Consider the following 22,283-nt stretch of genomic DNA (forward strand, 5'->3'; position numbering starts at 1 on the left):
GACTGTTGCAGCTGTATTGTTAAAGTAGTTGCCAATTCATATGCATAATCACTCACATTTGAGGCCATACTCTGACAGACAATCTGCAAGTAGCATGGGGCTGGAGCAAGTTTCCATAGTGTGACTGATGGTTGTGTCTAAAGACACACCAAGCTGTATGCTAATGTCTACAGACACTGAAAGTGGGTGTCTCAGTCCTTGCACATGTAGATGCATGCTGGTACACCGGGATGAGGTCAGGATGCTGACAGACGGGATGCCGGACATCAGTAAACCGACGCCGGAATCCCGAAACCCGTCAAAATGCTGATGCCGCCATCCCAAAGACATCAAGATTCCGACGAAATGGTAAGTATACGAGTTAGGGTTAGGCTGGGGATGGCGGGGGTTAGGTTTAGGGACCTTTAGTGGTGGGTTAATGTTAGGCACTGACCAGGGAGGGTTAGGGTTAGGCTGCGGGGAGGGGGGTTAGGCACCACCAGGGAGAGGTTAGGGTTAGGCACAACCGGGTTGGGGGGGGTTAAGCTACTTACCGGCCCCTGTCAGGATTATAAACATCGGGATGCTGCTGTCGGTCTTATTTCTGCCAGCATCCCGACCGCCGGTCAATAGTATGTATTCCATTACACCAGGTGAAGGGATCGTAGCATTAGTCGCATTAAGGCCACTAAAGCAATACCAACAAAAAAGCAAACACGAACGCTACCATAGCCAACACAGAATCAGGTCCAACATGCGATTTCAGATCTGGCTTTTTGTTAAATATTAGTTATAACAGTTCTTAAACTGTAGAATTCATGCTAGACAATGGTTTAACCACATAGTGTCACTAAAAATGAAAAAAATATCATAATACTTCCATACCATCTCAATTTTGGCAGGACAGTTCAAATTTGTAGGGAAATGATGTGGACATTAGTCCGAATTTGCATAATGGTTGGCCGGTATTCACTTAAAACCCTCTAAAAATTGTGTTTTTAGGGTTAAAAATGTAAACTGTGAGCATGACCACACCCATTATAATGCAACCACACCCCTGACATACTGAATTCATACCCCTATTGGCTGATGTTAGAAATTACATGTGTGTGTATATGTATATATATATATATATATATATATATATATAGTACATACATACATACATACACACATACACACACATTGCCTATTGCAGCTCTAGATACAAGACATTTAAGAAAACTTATGACAAAGAGTTGTTTTACTTGGACCTTCATGTCAATGGTTTGTTCTATCATCATTGTCTTGAGACAGGATGGGTATGGGATGCCGGCGGTCGGGATCCTGGTGGTCAAAATCTTGACTTTGGCATCCTGATAGGGTTAGGACATAGACATACGCTACTTGTCTTCGGGATGCCGGGGGTAGGGATGCTGGCGCCGGGATTCTGACAGATCTCGGGACTCCGCTGCCGGTATTCTAAGCGCCAGCATCCCATGTGCCGGGATACTGAATGTAGCCCTTTGAAACTACATGTGTAAATAGATGAATCTATTTAATCTACATGAGTTTTATCTTGAAGTCTCTACAAAAGGTTAATATTTTCTACATCATAAACATAGGCTTCATGAAAAGTTCTGGGGCTTGGTACTTTTACAGTGCTTGGTCAGGACCAAATCGGGACCCCAAATAGATGCTACGCATTATCTTAAAGTCCATGCAGAAGATGTTTCACCTAATTGTTTTACATAATACTGGTAAGTGTAGATCCCTTCAACAGAATAATAATTATTATTATTACTATTATTATTATTATATTGAGACAATGTTTTTTTTGTAATCATTACTTAGTCTGCATCTCTTGCTTATCTGTGTGTACAGTACCATGTTAATACGCCGAAGAGGTCAAAGAAATGCTCACAGCAACAGAAGAGGATGCTGATCTTGTGGGATGCATTGGTCTGTAAAGCTATGTGATTGTGTGAGAACAGGGTTGTATGTAACAAGGCCAGTGTCATTATACAAGAAGAGGAATAAAGACAAGCAGAAAAGGCCGTACATGGAATTTGAAACATACTGTACTGTAGTGATGCAAAGTTCCTGTCACATTAATACAGAAACACTAATGTCAAACAAGTTTGTTTCTATATGAAATTAATTTCATACATCCAACTTGTTTTAGGATTTCCTTCTGCACCAGAATTATAGCTTCCAAATATGTGTTTCAGTATTAATGTGAGCAACATGCCTTGCTTAACTGTACATTGATTAGACGGTGTATAATGTATGTATTGTGTACTTTGATCTAACAGTCCAGTTTTAATGCATATAATTGGGGAGCTTATTCTGAAATCTAGGCCTGTTTCTTAGTAATGAGTGATAACAAGAAGATCACTCGTTGGTAAACCTGGGGTCCATTTACTAATCCTTGGATGTAGATAAAGTGGACAGAGATAAAGTACCAGCCAACCAGCTCCTAACTGTCATTTTGCAAACACTGCCTGTGACTTAGGAGCAGATTGGCTGGTACTTTATCTACATTCACTTTATCTTCAGCCAAGGCTTAGTAAATAGACCTCACAGTCTGAGAGTCTGTTAAGCAGACAGTAGATGAAAGATGATACATATTACCTATACTGATAAAAGATAAAACCCAGTATAGAAAGAAACAAATACCTTAATAATGTGATGCTTCTTGTCCAGAACTGGCATCTTAAACATTTTACACCAGTATGTAGTGTCTTTATTTGGAATATGAACCTGTCTTGAAAAAAAATATATGGAAAGCTTCAAGTTTTAAACTTCATTAAAACATTTAAAGAATGTAAAATAATGAATTTAGGAAAAAAGGAGCTGGGCTGCACATCCTAATATTAAACACAATAATAGGTGCTACCATGCTGAGTAGTTCTACAGCAGAAAAAGGGGGGAGATGCAGGTGCACACTACAAGCACTAAGAATTCTAATGAGCAAAATATTTCAAATAAACTCCAACAGTTTACATTTTTTTTTAAAGTAAGGTTTCTTAGTACGTTTGGCCAGATATGTTTGCCCACCTACCACGTCATGGTGAAAGTAATGAAGTTAAAAAGTATAAAGTAATGATTTCAGGCTAGAAAAACAAAGCAATAGAGAGCATTACTCATGCTGTAGTATGTAACTAATAATCTTCTTAACACCTTAGAAGCCAGCTCAGTGAGTACTGTGGGTAATTGAGGATCCCCAGTAATTCTGCTACCCACAGTCATGGTTATGCATTGCATTAGAGACATAAGGATATGGATGTACATTGCATTAGAGACATGTTCATAATTACATATGGATATAATGAAAGCACCCCCAATCATTTAAAAAGTTGGCTCCCATGGGTAATACTGTAAAACATATATGTGGAAAGATTCATCACGATGGGCGTACCATTATCTGTGAGATTTAGAGGTATACAGGGATACAGATTTTAGTTGCTCCATAATTTACCAATCTGGGGCTCCTTTTGGAACACCCATCACCTCTACAAGTATTTTCATTCCTTCTCTGGCAGTCTAATGCTGCCGGCATACAGTCAGGGTAAATGTGCATGTGCAACCACACACAATAGTTAAACCCGGTGGGAAGAGAAGCTGAGAACAGCCATCTGCCGGCCAAAACACTGGAGAAAGGGCTTTTCTAAGCTTCAAAAATAGATCCCTTAATAATTAAATCTTAACATTTTAAAAGTTATAGTTTGAATTCGGATTAGATTATCAAAATTAAAACTTACGTCCAGATTTGTGAAATTGAAAGATGGAGTTTCCACAGATATAAAATTATTTTTCTTTGGATTTAGTAAGCGTAAGCTCTTCTGACCACGATTTGATCCATGGTAAATTGGTCCAGTGCCATCAACGTCATTATCATGGTATGCCCAAATTACTCGTATTGTACTTTCCTGAAACAGCATATAATGAAAATGTAAATCTTATCTCTGGCTATAGTTTAAATATAAATATTAGTGTAACCTACCGTTATATTCTTATCATGCAAGTCACATGTCTGAAGTGGTCTGCTGAACTTAAGTGTAGTGTGTGTGCCATTTTCTATTGCATATTCAAGTTCAAAGTTCTGTTGGGGGTCTCTGTGGAGGGCTCTGTTGCCATCTGTAAAATAATCCTAGTAGAGAAATATAAAATAATGACATGTGAATACATTGAGGAAAACCTAGTCATGATACATGGTAATGCGCCCCTGCACACCAAGCCTGACATTAGATCTGTAATGAAATTTTATGTAAGCATGAGCATCAGACCGGGGGGGCTGACTGGGCATCAGAATGGGGGGGCTGACCCCCCCAAAACATTTGAAATGCAAAGCAGCCGTAGACGGTCAGGGGCTGTGCTTTATAGCCATAGGCTGCACAGCACCCGCACTGCATGAAGGAGGAGGTGTAATGTGCAGTCTTTAAGCCCCTGAGAGAGAGGTGCACAGGGGAATCAGAACGAAATTATGTTGCCCCTCCCAACATAAAATCGTTACGATGCCCCTGATTGTAAGCTATACAATAAGTAGAATATGGGGTAACTCAGAATGGAAGAGAATGTGTGCTATTGTAGCAAGAATTAAACTAGGAAGATAACAGATCTCTGAGGTGGTGGAACTATTAAAAGTCCACCCAGCACAATATACTGTATCATCTGAACATAACTTAAGAATGAGTTAATGTCACTCGCAAGTCGCAACCAACAATTGGTAAAAACAAAGTCCCTTCATACATTAGATTATTCAATAATTTCTATTAAGCAAAAATTAACTAACGATCACTTTTGATTTTGATTAAGTCACTGTTGCCATAGACTAGGCTGCAGGGGTGTTTATGATATATTGTTTATTGCAGTTGTCATAGCTTGTTGCAAAATTATATAACAGAGGTAGAAATATCAGAAATAACCTTGTTACAACTCTCGCTTGGATAATAAGGATGTGAACTGTACTTTTTGGATTGGCGTGGATCCAGAACAGAGGCAGAGAGTCTAACGTATCGGAGGCCTTCACCAGAGACCCCTGCAGGTGGGTTTGATATGCAGGTGATGGCCCTCTGACTGGGTTCCCAGTGCACAGGCTGGTGGACTCTAGAGAAAGTAATAATAGGCAGTAAACTGGTCACCTTGAACCTACTGGAGAGAGGTTGCCAGACACAGGTTAGCACAAGATGGGCAATGTGGTACCAGGGGATGAACTGAAGCAAGTCGGAAGGAAGCCAAAGTCAGAACCAGAAAGTCATGAGAAGCAGTACCAAGGGAGAAGGCAAGAAGAAATGTCAAACAGGCCGGATCAGGATGCAGATAAATACGCTGGTAGCTCAAGCAGAACAGACGCTGGAGTACTGGTGTGAGCCTAACACTTTGGCACTGAATAGTGCATAGAGCCTTCCTTTTATAGGGAGATTTATAATTGGTGCCGTGACATCATATTGTGCCATCTGTGCCTTTAAGGCTGAAGAGGAGCAATGCATGCATCACTATGGGAGATACCCGTCTACTTCCTTGACCTCTTTAGTTGACAGTATTTACTGTAATTCATCAGGGTTGTGGCTATATTATATTTAGTCTATCTGCAGAATAATTTGACATTATTATTTTGACTCCAGCGGAAAAAAACTATGCCATTGGATATTTAAAGGGCTAAGCAACGGATGTGGAGGTGTTTGTATTTGATTACATTTTATATGGAGTTGCATTTACTACTGACACTGCCAAGCTACATCTCTACACTATGGTTAGTCATAAGAATAAAGACATCTGCACCTGATATACATCTGGAACAAATGATTCTCTTAATGAGTTATAATAATATTAAAATATGCCAGACTCAACATACATAACTATGTTGAAAACGTCCATTGACTTCAAGTTAAGCACGGTAAAAAAATAAACAATATTTAAATGCAGGTGAGAAAGCATTGGAGAACAGAGGAAGAAAACTGCATTAACATGCAAGAGACAATTGTTTTTACTGAGCTGGTTGTACACTCAAAACTCATGCAATTCCTAATAGCTAAACCCTGTTTCAAACATTGTAAGGGATAGTTAATTATCTTTATGTTCAATTTATCACAAAACCTATGTTTCATATGTTCTAATATATATATGCAAATCATGTATTTTTCAAAAGCTATATAATGAGTGAAAGTCTTCTTTGTTACTTTTTTTTTTTTACAATCCAAGATTTAAAGGTGCCTCAGAAGTTCACATTCAATTAACTTGCTCCCTATAGGGAGATTTCCTTCCATCCAGAAACAGCTGTCTTAGCACTCTCTCTCTGAACATCCAAGCCTTCATATGAATTTACTTTCAAGTTACTGCATGTTTCCTTTCATCTCCAAGATCTTAGAGAAAGTCATGGTGGAACAAATAATGTTACTTGTCATCCTTGTCTAAACTCCTGTTGCTCTCTTTTAGTAGACGAGCAGAAATCATCTTCAAGGTTTTGTCCCCAGGGATACAAAGATGACCATATAAAGAATTCCAAAATGAAAAAATTGGTTTGGTACTGTATGCTGGAAAGCAGAGATAGTAACGCTTAAACCCTCAAAATGTGTATGTTTTATTTTATAACCTACTTACAGATTTAGCAAGCTGCCATATCTGTTTGCAGAAACAAGTTCTAGATCAGTTACTTTAAACTGTAGGACTTTTGCTATCGGTGCTAACAATAATATACTGCAAATCTGTGCATCTAGCAAATAAAAGCATGGGGATTTTGTTCATACTTTGATCAAAACATTTAAACTGTGTCGGACTTTACCAGTTGGGCTTATTTTCATGTTCCCATCCTAACAGCAGATTAGAAAAAAAAAATCATCAGAGGCACCCCCTCAGGTTTTTATGTTATTAAAATAGAAATGCATTATTGGATATACATTAAAAGTGAAAGATATATATTTTCTCTGCATGTTAATCACATTAAATAATAATACCAGTTTTCCATTTCTTACTTATTTTATGATCCCCAATAAAGGGGTATTATTATTATTCAGGGTTTAGCAAAATAGAAAAAATAAAGATTGATATATAGTAAAATGTGAGAAAAGAAATTTACAGTGTTAAAATCCTGCTGCCCGCTGTCCTCATAAATCCTTTTTACTTTTCTTTATAGTGGTGTTTGTGTTCCATCTGAAATGTAACAACTTAATACTCTGTTTATGTGATACAATTGGCAACACTAGTATCAAGTGTCACTCTCCAGGTGGGTGACTGGCTCCCATGTGGTCCAGATTTGTGAGTCTGTGGACTTTCCCTGTGGATACCAGGAGGCACAGTATGACTCAGGTGCAGTTACTGGAACGGGGACGTCATGCTGAGAAAGGAATATACTCTCTTATCTGCTTTTCTCCTCCAATGAGGCTTTTTCATATCATAGCAACATCCAGAGATGGTGTTATCATTTTATCACAGAGTATGGGAAGCTCCACTTACAGTATAAATGCTTTATGAATAGTGGAAGGGTTGCTTTCCCCATTTCTGAATATGAAATCAGATAAAGATACTGTAGGTAGACTGCAGAAAACATCAGAGCGCGAGGCTGTGAAAAGTCCTTTTATCACAGATCATGGATAATAAAGTGCTTTCACGTTATAGCATTGTACATTGTGGCCCTGATTCTGAGTTGGATGCAGTCATGTCTGTGTCTGTATCTTTTGCTGCTCACATTTCTGTGACTTTATGAAAATGACTACAAAGTCCTTCCCTGCTGTACGTATGTGCATCCGAATATGCAAGGACTGAGACGCCTCCTGTCAGCATCCATAAACGCTGAAATGCTGCTTGGCGCGTCTTTGGATGCACTATTGGTCGCACCATCAAAACTTGCACCTGAGCTATGGCAGGTCCAGATTCTCTATCTCTATATGACTTACAGTATGCGAGTAGTTTTGTGTCTCTGTATGCAACTACAATCCGTGTCACACCCTTTAAAGTACCACCTCCCTGTTACCGCCCAGGAACACCCAATACATTTTCAACACATTTCTGAGACTGTACATCGTCTACACATAATAAACCTTACACACAATAATATGAAATGGGAATACCAGTAGCAAGTTTACATTTGCTCTTAGACAGAGTTATCCACTAAGCATTAGGTCTTGGTGTAGCCTTAGGACAGGTTTAAAAATCAATGCTCTCTTTACAAGGGTTGTCCAACCTAGTCTTCAAGAGCCATAGTGGTTTCAGAATTTTAGGATATTTGTAACTAAAAATCAATATATCAATCAGTTGCCACATACTGTACTATAGATCATTATTACACATAGAGATGATGAGTGATCCTAAAATTCAAGCTTGTATCATAAACATGGCCGGACTGGCCACCTGGCAAATGCCAGAAGGGCTGATGGGCCAGTCCAGCCTGAAAGCCTAGCCAAGCAGCTCTGTCTCCCGTTGCTCTGTTCGGTCAGCTTGAGACTCGCTGCATACCTCGTGAGGCGTGACAATGAACATTTCCCATGCACAGACATATTGATATACTAGTGTGGTGTTACTGCCTCAGTCTATCCCTGATCATGAGGGCAAATAATAATCCAGGAAAAATAGAACATATATGCTGTATATATAGTGATCAATCTTTACATTATGGTGTTTATACTGGTATACATTACTTAGTTTGCAGTGCTCAAACCCTGGGGAAATATATGCACTGATGATAAAAAAAATTCTGAAACCATTACTCATTGGCTGTGTGTGTCTTGATCAATCCCATTGATTCAATTGATATTTTTAGTACGGCCACCAGATGTAGGAGTGGGGCTCTCTGGGGGCCCAGACTTGCCTGGGAGGTGTTACCGTTACCACGCCCCCAATATGAACCCCTTTAGTGTATAACAAATTCACATGGCACCTGACAGGACATGCCACTCCCTCTTTACTATGCCCCGTCTGTCACAACCCCAGCATCAGGCCATATCCAATCTTTCTGTGGCCTTGGAGAGCCATTTCATTATTTGTTATCTGGAATCACACGGAACTTCATAAAAAAAATCCCATTTGATGTTATTAAGCGGGAACACAACTGATATCTGTAGGTTATTGAACTTAATTATAATTTACATTTTGTATTTAATTGACTTACTATTATTAACACTGTCCAGGCACACAGACATCTAAATGTATATTATACTTCATTAAAGTACTGTATTGTGCATGAGTTGTACAGTATATTGTTATTTTAGCATTTAATATGAACACTAAACCAGGCACATACAGACTATTGTTTTATCCTGGAATCAACCTGACACATATGCCATTCTTGCAGAGCTGGACACATCGTGACATACTTCAACTCGGCAACCTGCACATTTTATACCTCACTTTTTGCGCAAAATGAGTCCAGCTTTACATCACCCCCTTAAAGAGTACTGGTCAGCTGTAGACATGCATTTTTAGAAAAGGATAATATAAATAAGAGTACAATAAGCTATGAATAAATTCTCATGAATATCAGCCAATGAATGAATCAGTAAATCAATATAGTGCCTTCTCAGGGATATTGGTTTAGCCTACAAAATGAAAACTTCCACTGTGTGGAGGCAACAGGTGCACTTTATTAAACTTGCAAAGGACTGCGTGCACAATTACACTGATGTTTCAGTTCAATCCAGTCTCATCAGCCCCACTCAGCATTTATCCAGGACAACAGCCAAGAGTTAGAACAATGAGCCAGGCTGGAAAAAAGCTGCAGTAACGAATGTTACAACTTCTGGTTATTTGTTTCTTCACATGTTGCAATTGTTTTGTTACAATAAAGCTCTTGGTGTATTTCCCACTAAAAAGGAGTGTACTAGAAAAGTGAACTAGTCTACCCAATCGCACCCCCTGCACCCTCCATTTGCCCGGCGCCCGCTGAGATTGTATCCCCCACCCCCCCTGCAGCAGCCGGAGGACGGAGCTCACTCCTGAGTTCCGGCTTCCGGGTCCCGCAGTGCACTATGGGAGTGACGTCACAACGTCACTCTCATAGTTCTAAGGAGCGGGCGCCGGGGACGGCAGCAGGCCCTGGAGCAGGGTTTAAGATAATTTTTTTTTTGCGAGTGTCCGCACAGGAGGGCATCATATGGGGGCACTACTGGGGCCTTACTATTGGGGGCACTACAGGGGCTTTACTACTGGGGGCATCATATGGGGGCACTATTGGGAGCACTACAACTGGGGGCACTGCAGGGGCCCTTACTACTGGGGCACTTCAAAGGGCATTACTACTGGGGCACTGCAGGGAGCATTACTACTGGGCGCACTACAAGAGCATTACAACTGGGGGCACTACAGGGGACCTTACTACTGGGGGCACTGCAGAGGGAATCATCCCTTAATTCGGGTCATGTGAATATTATTAGGGCGCTGTGTATGTGTCTGTGAGCTTGGCGGAGGGTTTAGGGGAAAACAGGCGGCATTGTGAACCTTTGCCTACGGCGCCCTGAAACGTTGCACCGGCCCTGCAGGTTCCCCTTCTCATTGCAACTGCAGCAATGATGTATGAGGACACATCTGTATGTCAAGAAAGTTATTTTTTTGCTAATATACATAACTTTTACTTATTGTTAGTTAAAAAAAAGACAGAAATTTGCTATATAAGCCATCAATAACTTATTTATTGCATTTGAGGAAGGGGAGACTGTGATTACTATAGTTACAGTAATGTTCATGGATCTAATTGTAGCACACAGTGTATTCCTTTTACACTGGAACTATTAGTACTAAGCTACAGTGAATACTGTAATCACCTCCCCTAGCCATGGCCTTCTTAGGATATTGAAATTCCTTTGCTTTTAAACAGCCATCAATAGGAAGCGAAATTTGCAGCAGTTCTCAATATTATTTGCTGTTTTTTTAAAATATAAAAGAATCCTTTGATGTCCCACTTACTAAATAGTCCTTTATTTTCAAGTATCGTTTGAATTAGCAGTCTTTTATCTAATAAAAAGCATTATATTTCCCATTGTTCTCATCATTCACATTTAAAATAATCTGTCTGCATTTTTTGCTAGTGTAGGTCGGCAGCAATGCATGCTCTAATGAAGCATTATTAGGAAACTCTATTTTTGTAAAGATTTACTATGAATCCTAATCACAATAGAGCAATGGTTCTCAAACTCAGGTCACGTTTTCCAGGTCACCCAGCAGGTGCAAAGGTGTATTCATTACAAAATGCCGGAAGATGGCTGCCGCAGCCATTTTCCAGGTGTTTTGCGCATGCGCAGTGAGGAAATCGCAGGGAAAATGGCGGACGCACCATTTTCAGGCAACCTGCGCATGTGCAGTAGACTCTGGGCACAGACTAGTGCCCAGAGTTTACTACTGCTGCGGTCGCCAGTCAGCCATCAGTTTGCTGCCAGGGAGAGAGGAGGGGACCCCGGACGGGGCTCCCTCCTCTCTTAATACGCTCCTGATTGTAAGATTGTGTCTTTCCTACATAAGCATGCTAATTTCAGACTGTTGTGTGACATTGTTAACTTGTTTGTAGTACACGTACTCATGTAAAATATTGTCATATGTATGGATAACTTGTTGTCACACTGTATGGATAGAAGAGGCTCACAGTGAACTTCAATCTCAAATAGACTCTGTATTTCAAAGAGAGAAGTGTCTTCTTCTCTTCTTCCATGACTTGATCAAGATAATCCTAATATCCCTTGGATCAATGGATCTAATGGATGGGCACACACTGGCCGATATATCGGCCATTCACTTGAACGGCCGATGTATCATGGGCACGTTGATGGGTGTGCGCAGCACAGCCGATGGCCGATATAGCTTCAGATATATCAGCACATCGTGCTAGGTGTATGGGCGGTCCGCCGACTACCCATACACTTGCTGCAATGGCTGCTGGTGCCCGATATCACAACTGGGTGGGCACATGTAAATGCCCACCTAATCGTGACGTCAGGCACGACACATTGGGCCATCGATTGGTAAGTGTGTATGCACTTACCAATCATCAAAAGGCCGATCCGTCGTTCTTGTGTGTACCCATTTATAGATTAATAGACATGTGGCTCTATTTAAGACCCTTCACTGATCCAGCCTATATTTAAAACTACTTTCTCTGCTGATCATAGCAAACAAAGATTAGACTTCCGTGTTCTGTCCTAGCTGTGTTTTCTGACACAGGTCACTACTGTACACGACCCCACGAGGGGTAGGATAGTGGAGAGGGATCTGAAGAGATCCATCTACAGTCTGCAACAGCTCTTTTTATAGTAAGAGCTACCAGACAAGCTAAAAAAAAACAAAACACACTTGTTAAATTAGACATAACCTCCATTCCTATACACGACTATTGTGACAAATACACTTTTTTTTAGCAGTAGTTTGTTTAACACAGAAAATACCTGAGATATCTCCTGTGTTACATACCTCTGTTACCTAAATAAGAGATATTCATGCGGAAATACATTTTGAGATAATAATAATAATAATAATAATAATAATAAATAGGCACATTCATTCCTAACTCTGATACAGTATGGCACTGACATGAGTACAAGCTCTAGTCTAAATTTACCTGAATCTTATGCCTACTTTTATTATTAACCCCAAGCGTTAGGGGCTTATTTATCAAATGATTTATATCTTTCACACACCAATTTCTCATGCGTTTAGCACAAAAATGAAGCAGTCATTCCATAGTCTCACAACTGGACCCCCCCTATGAACATCGCCAAGCAACAACACCTTAAGGCCTGTATTCAGTTTGAGGCGATAAGTTCAGACTTTTTGCCTGCTGGACTTTTCGCCTCCTTCGCCTGTTTTCCAGGCGGAAAAGTATCGCGCGCATGACCACTATTCCCCGCATTCAATTCCAAAGTAGGCAAAATCGGGAACAGTCAAAACTTTGATCGGCGAAAAAAAACGGGAATTTTCGGGAAATAATTGTAGGACCCCCTTAATAAAACAGACATGGGGGATCACTATGGGTACCCCCATTTTTGCCTGCTGAAGGAAATCGGAGTTTGTAATAGCCACGGCAGGTGCATTTTTGAGGCTATGAAGAAGTGGTGAAGAATAGCACTTAGAATTGTTTTGTGGGGAAAATAACTATTCCTATCAAATTTGGGGTACATGAAAATGGGGGTAAACATTTTTTTAAGTCCCTAAAGTTATTTTTAAAATTCTGCAAAAATGCACCTACCGCTTGTCCCTGCAATGAAGAAAACACCTGCCGCATACATGGGGACCCGACCTGAATTAATTTAGATAGTTTTGCACTTTGTTCCCCTATTTTTATTTTTTATCCCCCCCAAAAAATTGGCACTCTTGACAATCAATGGCAGATTTGCTACAATCATCATTTTCTCTGAGATTTGTATATGTGAGACCAGCACATGCGCAGGAGACTATGGCACGTAGAAAGAAAAGGATCCACAAGCAGTCTGCCCTCGGGCAACCTCCTCTATTATTCCGCTCCTTCATTGGTAATACTGCGAATCTGAATTAAAGGAGTGTGTGGAAATGAAGACCAAAGAACATTCCAAGACAATTAAACATGAATGACTAAAATGGATACTCATATCATTTAAGATAAAGAATCAATTTATTCATTTTTTTTAGACTCTGATATATGTTTATCCAAACTCCATTACTCAGGAAGGGCCGCTAACATTGCAGCATCATGAGTGAAATAATTAAACATGCATTAGAGCACAGGTTCTCAAACTCGGTCCTCAGGACCACAAACAGTGCATGTTTTCCAGTTCTCCCCACAAAATCACAAGTGAAATAATTAGCTCCACCTGTGGATCTTTTAAAATGTGTCAGTGAGTAATGACTACACCTGGCCACCTGCTGGGTGACCTGGAAAATGTGAATTGTGCGGGGTCCTGAGGACCGAGTTTGAGAACCACTGCATTAGAGTTTAAGGCCCTCATTCAGAGCCACTCGCTAGCGGCAGTACGCTCGTTCCGAGCGATGTTCGCACATCTGCGCATGCGTACGGTTTTTAGTACGCATGCGCGAACCAGTCAGTGCGGTTGAAAATCGTTTGTACGCTATATAGCGAGTGCCTGCTATTTTGAGTGACAGAATGAGGCGTATGTGGGTGGTAACAGGGGTAGGTGCTTGAAAATGGGGGAGTGGAATTCGAACGCAGGCGTGCTTAAAGGTCAAAACGGGCATTTTAAGGGAGTGCATAATTAATACAGCAGCGTCATTGACCACGTCACTTGGTTTTTTTAAACTCAGAACTGCTCGCAAAATAGCGGTTGAAAAAACCAACCACAAGAATAGCGAGCAGTTCATACGCTGTACGATGTACTCGATTAATCTAATAAATAGCGGACATGACGTATGGTGCGAGCGGCCAGGGGGCGTTTTTATCAAATAAACGAGCGTATGTTTTGCTCGCTCAGACTTAGAGGTGGGAACAGACCGCAATGTGTGAACGGATCATTTGAATAGCCACCCCTTGTTTTTGAACGAACGACCGCAAATAGCGAACGGCTCTGAATGAGGGCCTAAGTTTCTTAATTCAGTTGTAGACAGTAGGAGCAGATCATTTGCGTTAAAGATAAAACTGCTAGTACTACGATGCAGACAGAAAAATGCTGGTACTACGATGCAGACAGACATTTGCTTAAGGTAGAAGGATTATGGGAATATTGAATGTTTGACATTTTGGGGCCTATGTACAGTATCAAAGCTGGGCGAGAGATAAAATTGTAACAAATAAATTGCTAACCAATCAGCTCCTAACTTACATTTTTTAAACACAGCTTGCAAATTGTTAATTTTAAGCTGATTGGCTAGTACTTTACCTCTCATAATGTTATCTCTCTCCCAGCTTTGATACATAGGCCCCAAAGTCTTTAAATTCATTATGTGTTACCACCAGTCGCATGGCCAGCGGTTCAAATCCCGACGCTGGAGCCCCGGCAGTGGTGATGATCCAGACAGCGGATTTAGGTAAGTCATGCTAACCTTACCCCGTCCCCTAAACCTAACCCTTTCTTAGGGGTGCCTAACCTTCACCTTCCCCCGTTCTGCCTAACCCTACCCCCCACTAAGTGCCTAAACCTAACCCCCCCGTCCCCTAAACATAAGTCTCCCGGGGGGTGCCTAACCCTAACCCCCCCTTCTCCTCGCCTAACACTAACCCTCCCGGGGGGGTGCCTAACCTCCCCCGGGGGTCCCTAACCCCCCTTTCCCTAGCCTGACCCTAACCCTCCCAGGGGGGCGCCTTATCCCCAAGTCCCCCCGGCAGCCCTGAAACCAAATCCTCCTCCCCGCGGCTGTCCGCGCCAGGCTTGACTGCGTTCGTTATGCCGGGCGTCGGGCTCCCGGCGTAGGTCTAATGACAGGCATCCGGATTTCGATGTACCCTGCCGGGATTTGACAGTTGGGAAGCCAGTGGTCAGCATTTTGACCATTGGCTTTCTGAATGCATCCCCCCTCACTATTCCCGGTCACTGTGTTCTATGTTGGTAAGGAGCTGGACTATGATGCTAAGCTATGATTTCAACCCCCAATAAAAGATCATGCTGCCCTGTCCCAAACCTCTGGGCCTGCACTCCAATATGCAGAAATTAGTAATGATGAGAGAGCAAATATTTAAGATAGTTGACATTAAGATATAGGTGTCTGTAAATTACAGTTATGCATACAGTTTATAAACAAAACACACACTGTAGAGAGAGATGGCATCTCATGAAGAGGGTTGGAACGGCCCTAGGAGGCAAGGGTTCATGTGGTGGTCTTGAAAAACCTCTCCATGTAACATGTTATATAATAGAATTACATGGTTTAATATACCACAATCTTCGTTAGAATAGTTTGTCCATTTTTGCATAATCCATTTCTAACAATAATATTATTTTGTAGTTATATAGTTCCAACATACTCAGCAGCATTTGACAATTGAGTGAAAAAAAAATAGTACTAAAAAAACAAGGCTCAATATTATAAGCAGGAAATGAGTGATCACTGCTCACTCTGACAATTTATAATAGTCTAATCCACTAAACTGAAACGGAGAACTGTGAATTGCTGCATAGATTCAAGGGAAAAACTTCACTGCAGATTTATTAACATAATGGTAGTGCACTGTGGAAGAGCTTCTTTACAGGGCCATATTCAATATGGGGTGAAAAGTCTGTAATTTTCAGCCTGTTCCATTTATCCCCATATTCAATTTCAAAGTCTTTGTTAAAAAATAGGGATAATTTTTCACCATGTAATACATGGCAAAAAAAAGTGCAGAATTGGGGTTTTGGGGTATAAAGTAATAAAAAGTAGCATGCATCCCTTGTAATGTCCCCCTAAGGTATTGTGTGTCAAAAAATGTAAACAAAAAAATGTACTTTAATTTTGGGGGCGAAAAAAAATATATTGGGGATGAAGTTCTAGACTAGCGAAAATGACTCCTGCGGGGTTCCCAAGTATGCGGCAGGTGTTTTCAAGAATGCAGGTGGTAGCGGCAGGTGGATTTTTGAAGAATTTAAAACAAGGACTTTAGGGACTTAAAAATATGCTTGCACCCATTTTTATGTACCCCGAATTTGATGGGACTAGTTATTTCCCCCCCCCCCCAAAAAAAAACCTAAGTGCTATTCTTCACCACTTCTTCAAAGCCACATTTAAGCACCTGTCGCAGCAATTTAAAAACCTTCAGCAGGCCAAATCGGGGGTACCCATGGCGATCCCCCATGTCAGAACATCTTTTGGGGGGTGACAGCATGATTTCCCCAAAAACCGACAGGACTTTTCGCTACTTACCTTTCCGCCGGATAAATTTTACAGCAACTCATTAGCTTATAAAAACAACACAGTTAAAACTGCTAAAAGTATACACTATGGGGCATATGTATCAAAGCTTGATGTGAAATAAAATTGTGAGATATATATCACCAACCAATCAGCTTCTAACTGAAGGTGCCCATACATCAGCGACTGTTTGTTGCAATCCGGTGATGCGATGGGAAATGGGTGGAAACACAGACATCCCACCATCGATGTTCTGCGATCCGTTGCCGGATCGCAAACATTTGTCATGTTGAATGTCGGCGATTTGACAAATGCGATAATTTTTTGATCGCGATCGTCAAATCGACAAAATTCAACATGTTGGATTTCTGCGATCCTGCGATGCCGGGTTGCAGCATCGCGAGATCGCGGCAATCCGTCGCTAATTTTGCAGGCTGTGTTTACGAAATGATAGTCTGGAGCCGATTGGTTGGTGATATATATTTCAAAATTTAATCTCACATCAAGCTTTGATACATATTCCCCTTAATATGCCCCTTAATATGCCCCTTAATATGCCCCGTGTAATACAGTGGTTCTCAACACCAGTCATACAGGTCATATTTTCTGGATTTCTTTAATCATGCACAGGTAAGAATCTATTTCACTTGGTCAGTAATTATCCCACCTGCTTCCACTGGTAGAAATCCGGAAAAAATGACCTGTTATGGGTACTTAAGGACTGAGGTTGAGAACCACTGCTGTTCTAACACATGGGGATTATATGAATAGTCTCTACCTGTAGAAGCTGATATACACACCTGGAAATAGGGCTTGCCTTTTATAACTCCACCGATAAGTATATCAGAAAATGCCATGGCTCCATTGGGAGAAAAACCAAATCCAACATAGCCCAGGGTCTCCACCTGCAACAGAAACGTGATGGTATTTTCTTTGTGAATCCAGTGCATTTTATATTTACCCTGCTCATCTAGAACAGCACTGTGATAAGTCTGCAGATCCAAGTTCATTGCTGCAGCAGACAGAGGTAGCAGAAACACGTATACAAGCATCTTCATCTAAAGTGATGTTTCCACAAAGGTGACAGGTTAGGGATAATGTTTTCATTCAGCTCCTTCTTATTCAACAAACTTAACACTCCGCACACTATTCCAGCAGTGTCTCCTCTGAGATCGGAGGAGGAGTGAGATGCAGAAAGCTGATGTCTTGCAATGGGCTTGTACTTTTTACCCCTATCGGGAAGCAATAAGCATGACTTGAGCTTTAGCCAGTTATACTCCTCTTAAGCCTGAGGCAGTACAGTCTTAATGTACTGTGTAGTGGGCATGCTGCTACAATTGGGTACTTGTCTTTGTCTGAGAGAGATGTTTCCCTTTGTATAAATCCAGTATACCGAAAAATAGAGTATTCAGACCTCTGGAACTGCACAGACAGACTGTCAGCTTTTTATAATTAATTGTACTGCACATTTAACCCACTCTCTTGTGAAATGCAAGTCTGCGCACATGTTTTTAAATTCACAATGTAAGATAAAATAAATAGGAAATAAAAAATAATTTGTATAAACCAATATAATTCATATAAAATAATATGATTAAGGAGATATCATTAGTTCATCATTTTAGAAACCATCTTGCTTTTCTCTTTTATAATATAAAGCTAGCAATAATACAAATTCATTGCCTGTGTATTGAGAATACAAGTTGAAATTGGAAAAGAAGGTTGATAGAAATATAGTATTTTAGGTGGCATGGGAGCAACAGATTGGGGCTCTTACAGCCTCCATGTTTCATTTATATAGCACGCCCACTTTCAAATTCATTAGACATCTGCAAGTCATTACAGTAATCTTGAATGGAACCATAGAGCTGACATACATATTGCAATATATTTGTATCGATAACATTTGATCAGATCTGTGATTACTTTGGAGACATGCCAGGAGGAACAAACTTCACAAATATGATTAAACTGTGAATTTATATAACAGTGATGAGTCAATCACATGATGATATACTTATAACACAGCAGGAAATGGCACTATGGGGCTTATGTATGAAAAATTGCAGAATTAACTTGATTATTTTGCAGCCGTATCATTAAAAACATACATTTTAAACTACAGTATCCTGGCTATGTGTTAAAAGTAACTTGTAGGAACATTGGTTGCGAGAACTGCTGTCCTTGGGAGTTGCATCTCCAGCATATCGGGGCAATCTTTTAAATGTTGAAAAGACTCTTCCTAAAGCTTGGTAGACACTAAGCGATGTTTGTACCCAGTGATGCGACTGACGACACCCCCGCCGATGGGCCGTGATATGGGGTGGCTGGTACACATTAGATGATCCGGTGCCCGACCGCCCAATTTGTCAGCCCCTGCCGCATCCCCCTGCATGTGATCACCAGTCGCATCATCAGTTTGAGCTGCATGTACAGTAGAGCCGACCTGATGATGCGGCTGATGACCGCATGGAAAAGCGCACCACCCAACATAGTGGGTACACATTTGGAGATTTGAACGTTTTGACGTTCTGATACGTCGGAATTGGGCAAATCATTCAAAATATCACTAAGTGTATACCCAGCTTAAGGTTTTAAAATTGTGCACACATACAATGTCAGTTACCGGAGCTGGTTGCAAGAGTCCTCTCCTCCATAGTCCTAAAGCGGTTTACGCCATCTGAGGATGGCTTAGACCAATTTGGCAATACTCCGGAAAGATATACTTTTTGAAGTTTGCTACATAGGGGTGAGACCATAGTCTCCATTGAGACAAATGGGGACTGAGATCTGCAGTGCGAATTAATCATTTGCAGTAGATTTTTGTGAATTAAGTTATTGTTCCCTAGCCAAGATAAATAAAATTATGCAGAATCTGTAGATTTTGTTATTGTTACATAGCCTGGATAAATAAAATTATGCAGATTATGTAGATTATATGAGAAAGGGCATGTACTGCCCTTTCTCATATAATTATGCAGATTCTGTAGAATGGCGTATTATGACCAGTGGCGTATTATGAGAGGTGGGGACCTCCTGTTCACTCCCCGAGCCCCTCCTCTCTCTCTGGTTGCCCCATCCTCAAACAATTATGTCCCTAACTGTCCCCCTCTGCCGTGCCCCCAGTAGTGGTCCCCATTATGCAGTGGCCCCAGTAGAGGTCCCCATTATGAAGTGCCCCCAGTAGTAGTCCCCCCTATGCAATTCCCCCAGTAGCGGTCCCCCCTATGCAGTGCCCCCAGTATTGCTCCTTATTTAGTGCCCCCAGTAGTAGTCCCCCCTATGCAGTGTCCCTTACCGCTCGGCACTATGGGAGCAACGTCTTGACGTCTCCCCCATCACCCACTGCGGGAGCCGGAAGGCAGAGCTTATGAGTGGGCTCCAGCCTGGCTCCCTCCGTGGATAAAGCAGCCAATAAGAGTCTGTCAGACTGTCATTGGCTTCTAAAACATAAACACCGCCACTGGGTAGTACAAGTGTACTACCCGGTGCCGGCGGCAGAGTTGGTTTCTGTGTAGTGCGGACAGCCCTCACTGCGGTCTGCACTACACTAACCATCGGAGGGCAACAGGGAACAGCACCATGGGCCACGGGTTGAAGACCCCTGAAGTACATCTTGCGGGTGCTAGAGCGCTAATGCATATAAGAGAATTATTAAGTCACAGCCATCTATTCACATTACCTGGTTAGAATTTTTATATGGACTGCTGCAGTAGAGGTAATTAATTTTTAATATGTAAATGTAACTTTTGCTTTTTATAATATGACAATCTCTCTTACTAAATTGTAGGGACCCCCAACAAGCCACACTGAGCCTACTCTCCCCCCCTCCTCCCCGCCACACGGAGCCTACCCTTAACCCTCCTGATCACTTACCTTCTGGCTCTGTGTATGTATGCAGCAGCACAGTTAGCGCTGCTGAATTGAACTCAGACCGGCACCTGAGGCCTGACATCAGTAATCAGCGTCGGATATGATGTATCACATGACACTGATGGGGGGACACTGAAGCCTCTCTGCGACAACACAGAGCCGCAGCTGCTCTGCCCCCACTGGACACCTGTTCACGGCAGGGTCACACCAACCCTGTGTGCGTGTGTATATATATATATATATATATATCAGTGGCGCCGGGCATGGTACTGGCCCATCCTAGTTAGCCAGTGTAGTGCCGACCACAGTGAGGAGCTCATTCAGACCCGGACACTAAGCTGCGCTCTCACGCAGCTAAAAGGAGTTTGGTATGCAAATGCCGGGATCGCACTGTCTGGTGAAAGGATGCCCTGTATGCCTTAGAGAGCGATGGCAGTGAGCACATGCCGGAGTATAAAGATGTCCAACTTTCTTTCATAGCACACATCATCTCAAGGAAGTGTGTGATTAATCGGTGACATTCAAGAGTCATCGGAGCTGCATGCAGCGCTTGAGGTAGACCCTACCCCACCGCAAGCACTGCGATCACTGCATACTGAAATTCAACCAAGTGATGTGTATAATGACGCTTCTTTGCTAATTATGCACACCCATAAAACTCAGTTTTGACGGCCAGACACGCCTGCATTCTCAGCACCACTCCCACGTTCACAAGCACCTGCCCCTGTTACCACCCAAAATCGGTGCTGTCACTCAAAGTAGCGGCCAGTCTGTGTACTACGAGCGCACGATACCCGGCCACAGTGACTAGTTCGCACATGTTTACTTTGACGCATGTGCAAATGTGCGATAATCGCCCATAGTGTGCGTTCGCAGCTTAGCGAACGGGTCTGAATCAGGCCCTGAGTGCGGTCAGTACTACACATTTACTCAGGACCGGCGCTAGGCTTCCCTGCACCCAGCGCCGGTCCTGTGATGCGCAGCTGAGCCCCTTCCTTCCCACTGACCACTTACCCAATAGCGCCAGGTGGAGGGTGGGATGCAGGCTCAGGCTGGTGTATTTACACACATCGCCGCCAGCGCAGCGGCGAAGTGTGTGTTAGTCAGCAGCCAATGAGAGTCAGACAGACTCTCATTGGCTGCTGCTGCTGCACCCACTGCAAGAGCCGGGCTGGAGCTCACTCATGAACTCCGTCTTCCAGCTCCTGCAGTGGGCAATGGGAGAGATGTCATGACGTCTCTCCCATAATGCAGAGCGCGCCAGCCCGGGAAGACTGACGTGCGGACGGTGGCGGGAGCAGAAGCTGGAGCCGGAGAGTAGAGTCACGTAAGTGTATTTGTTTTCTTTTAATTACTTGAGTGTATTTATCCGGGGCTGAACTACTACTACTAGGGGCACCACTGGGGGGTGGGGGCTACTACTGGGGGCACTGCATTGGGGGGGGACTACTACTGGGGGGCACTGCTGGGTGGGACCTCTACTTGGGGCCACAACTGGGGGGGACCTCTACTGGGGGCACTACTGGGGGGGACTATTACTGTGGGCACTGCATCGGGGTACCACTACTGGGGCCACTATGTAAAGGGCACTGCATAGGGAGGGGCTACTACTGGGGGCATTATATAAAGGGCTTATTACTGGGGGCACTATATTAGGGGCTTACTACTGGGGGCACTATATAAGGGGCTTACTACTGGGGGAACTATATAAGGGGCTTACT

At 42.2% G+C, this 22,283-nt stretch overlaps 1 protein-coding gene across 1 annotated transcript in view; it reads right to left on the reverse strand.

Annotated features, from left to right (window-relative positions):
* MOXD1 (monooxygenase DBH like 1) overlaps positions 1-17,858 on the reverse strand; it is a 96,688-nt gene extending 78,830 nt beyond the window's left edge. Inside the window, exons 1-4 of the mRNA XM_088451486.1 lie at positions 17,490-17,858; positions 3,965-4,111; positions 3,723-3,890; positions 2,638-2,721 (exon numbers count right to left, since the gene is read on the reverse strand). Coding sequence (XP_088307612.1) covers positions 2,638-2,721; positions 3,723-3,890; positions 3,965-4,111; positions 17,490-17,747 — 657 coding nt within the window. The 5' untranslated portion in view covers positions 17,748-17,858. The remainder of the gene's footprint in view (positions 1-2,637; positions 2,722-3,722; positions 3,891-3,964; positions 4,112-17,489) is intronic.
* Positions 17,859-22,283: the final 4,425 nt, after the last annotated feature.

The sequence above is a fragment of the Taudactylus pleione genome, unplaced genomic scaffold, assembly GCF_031769625.1.
Source record: "Taudactylus pleione unplaced genomic scaffold, aTauple2 ptg000006l, whole genome shotgun sequence".
NCBI classification, from domain to species: domain Eukaryota; kingdom Metazoa; phylum Chordata; class Amphibia; order Anura; family Myobatrachidae; genus Taudactylus; species Taudactylus pleione.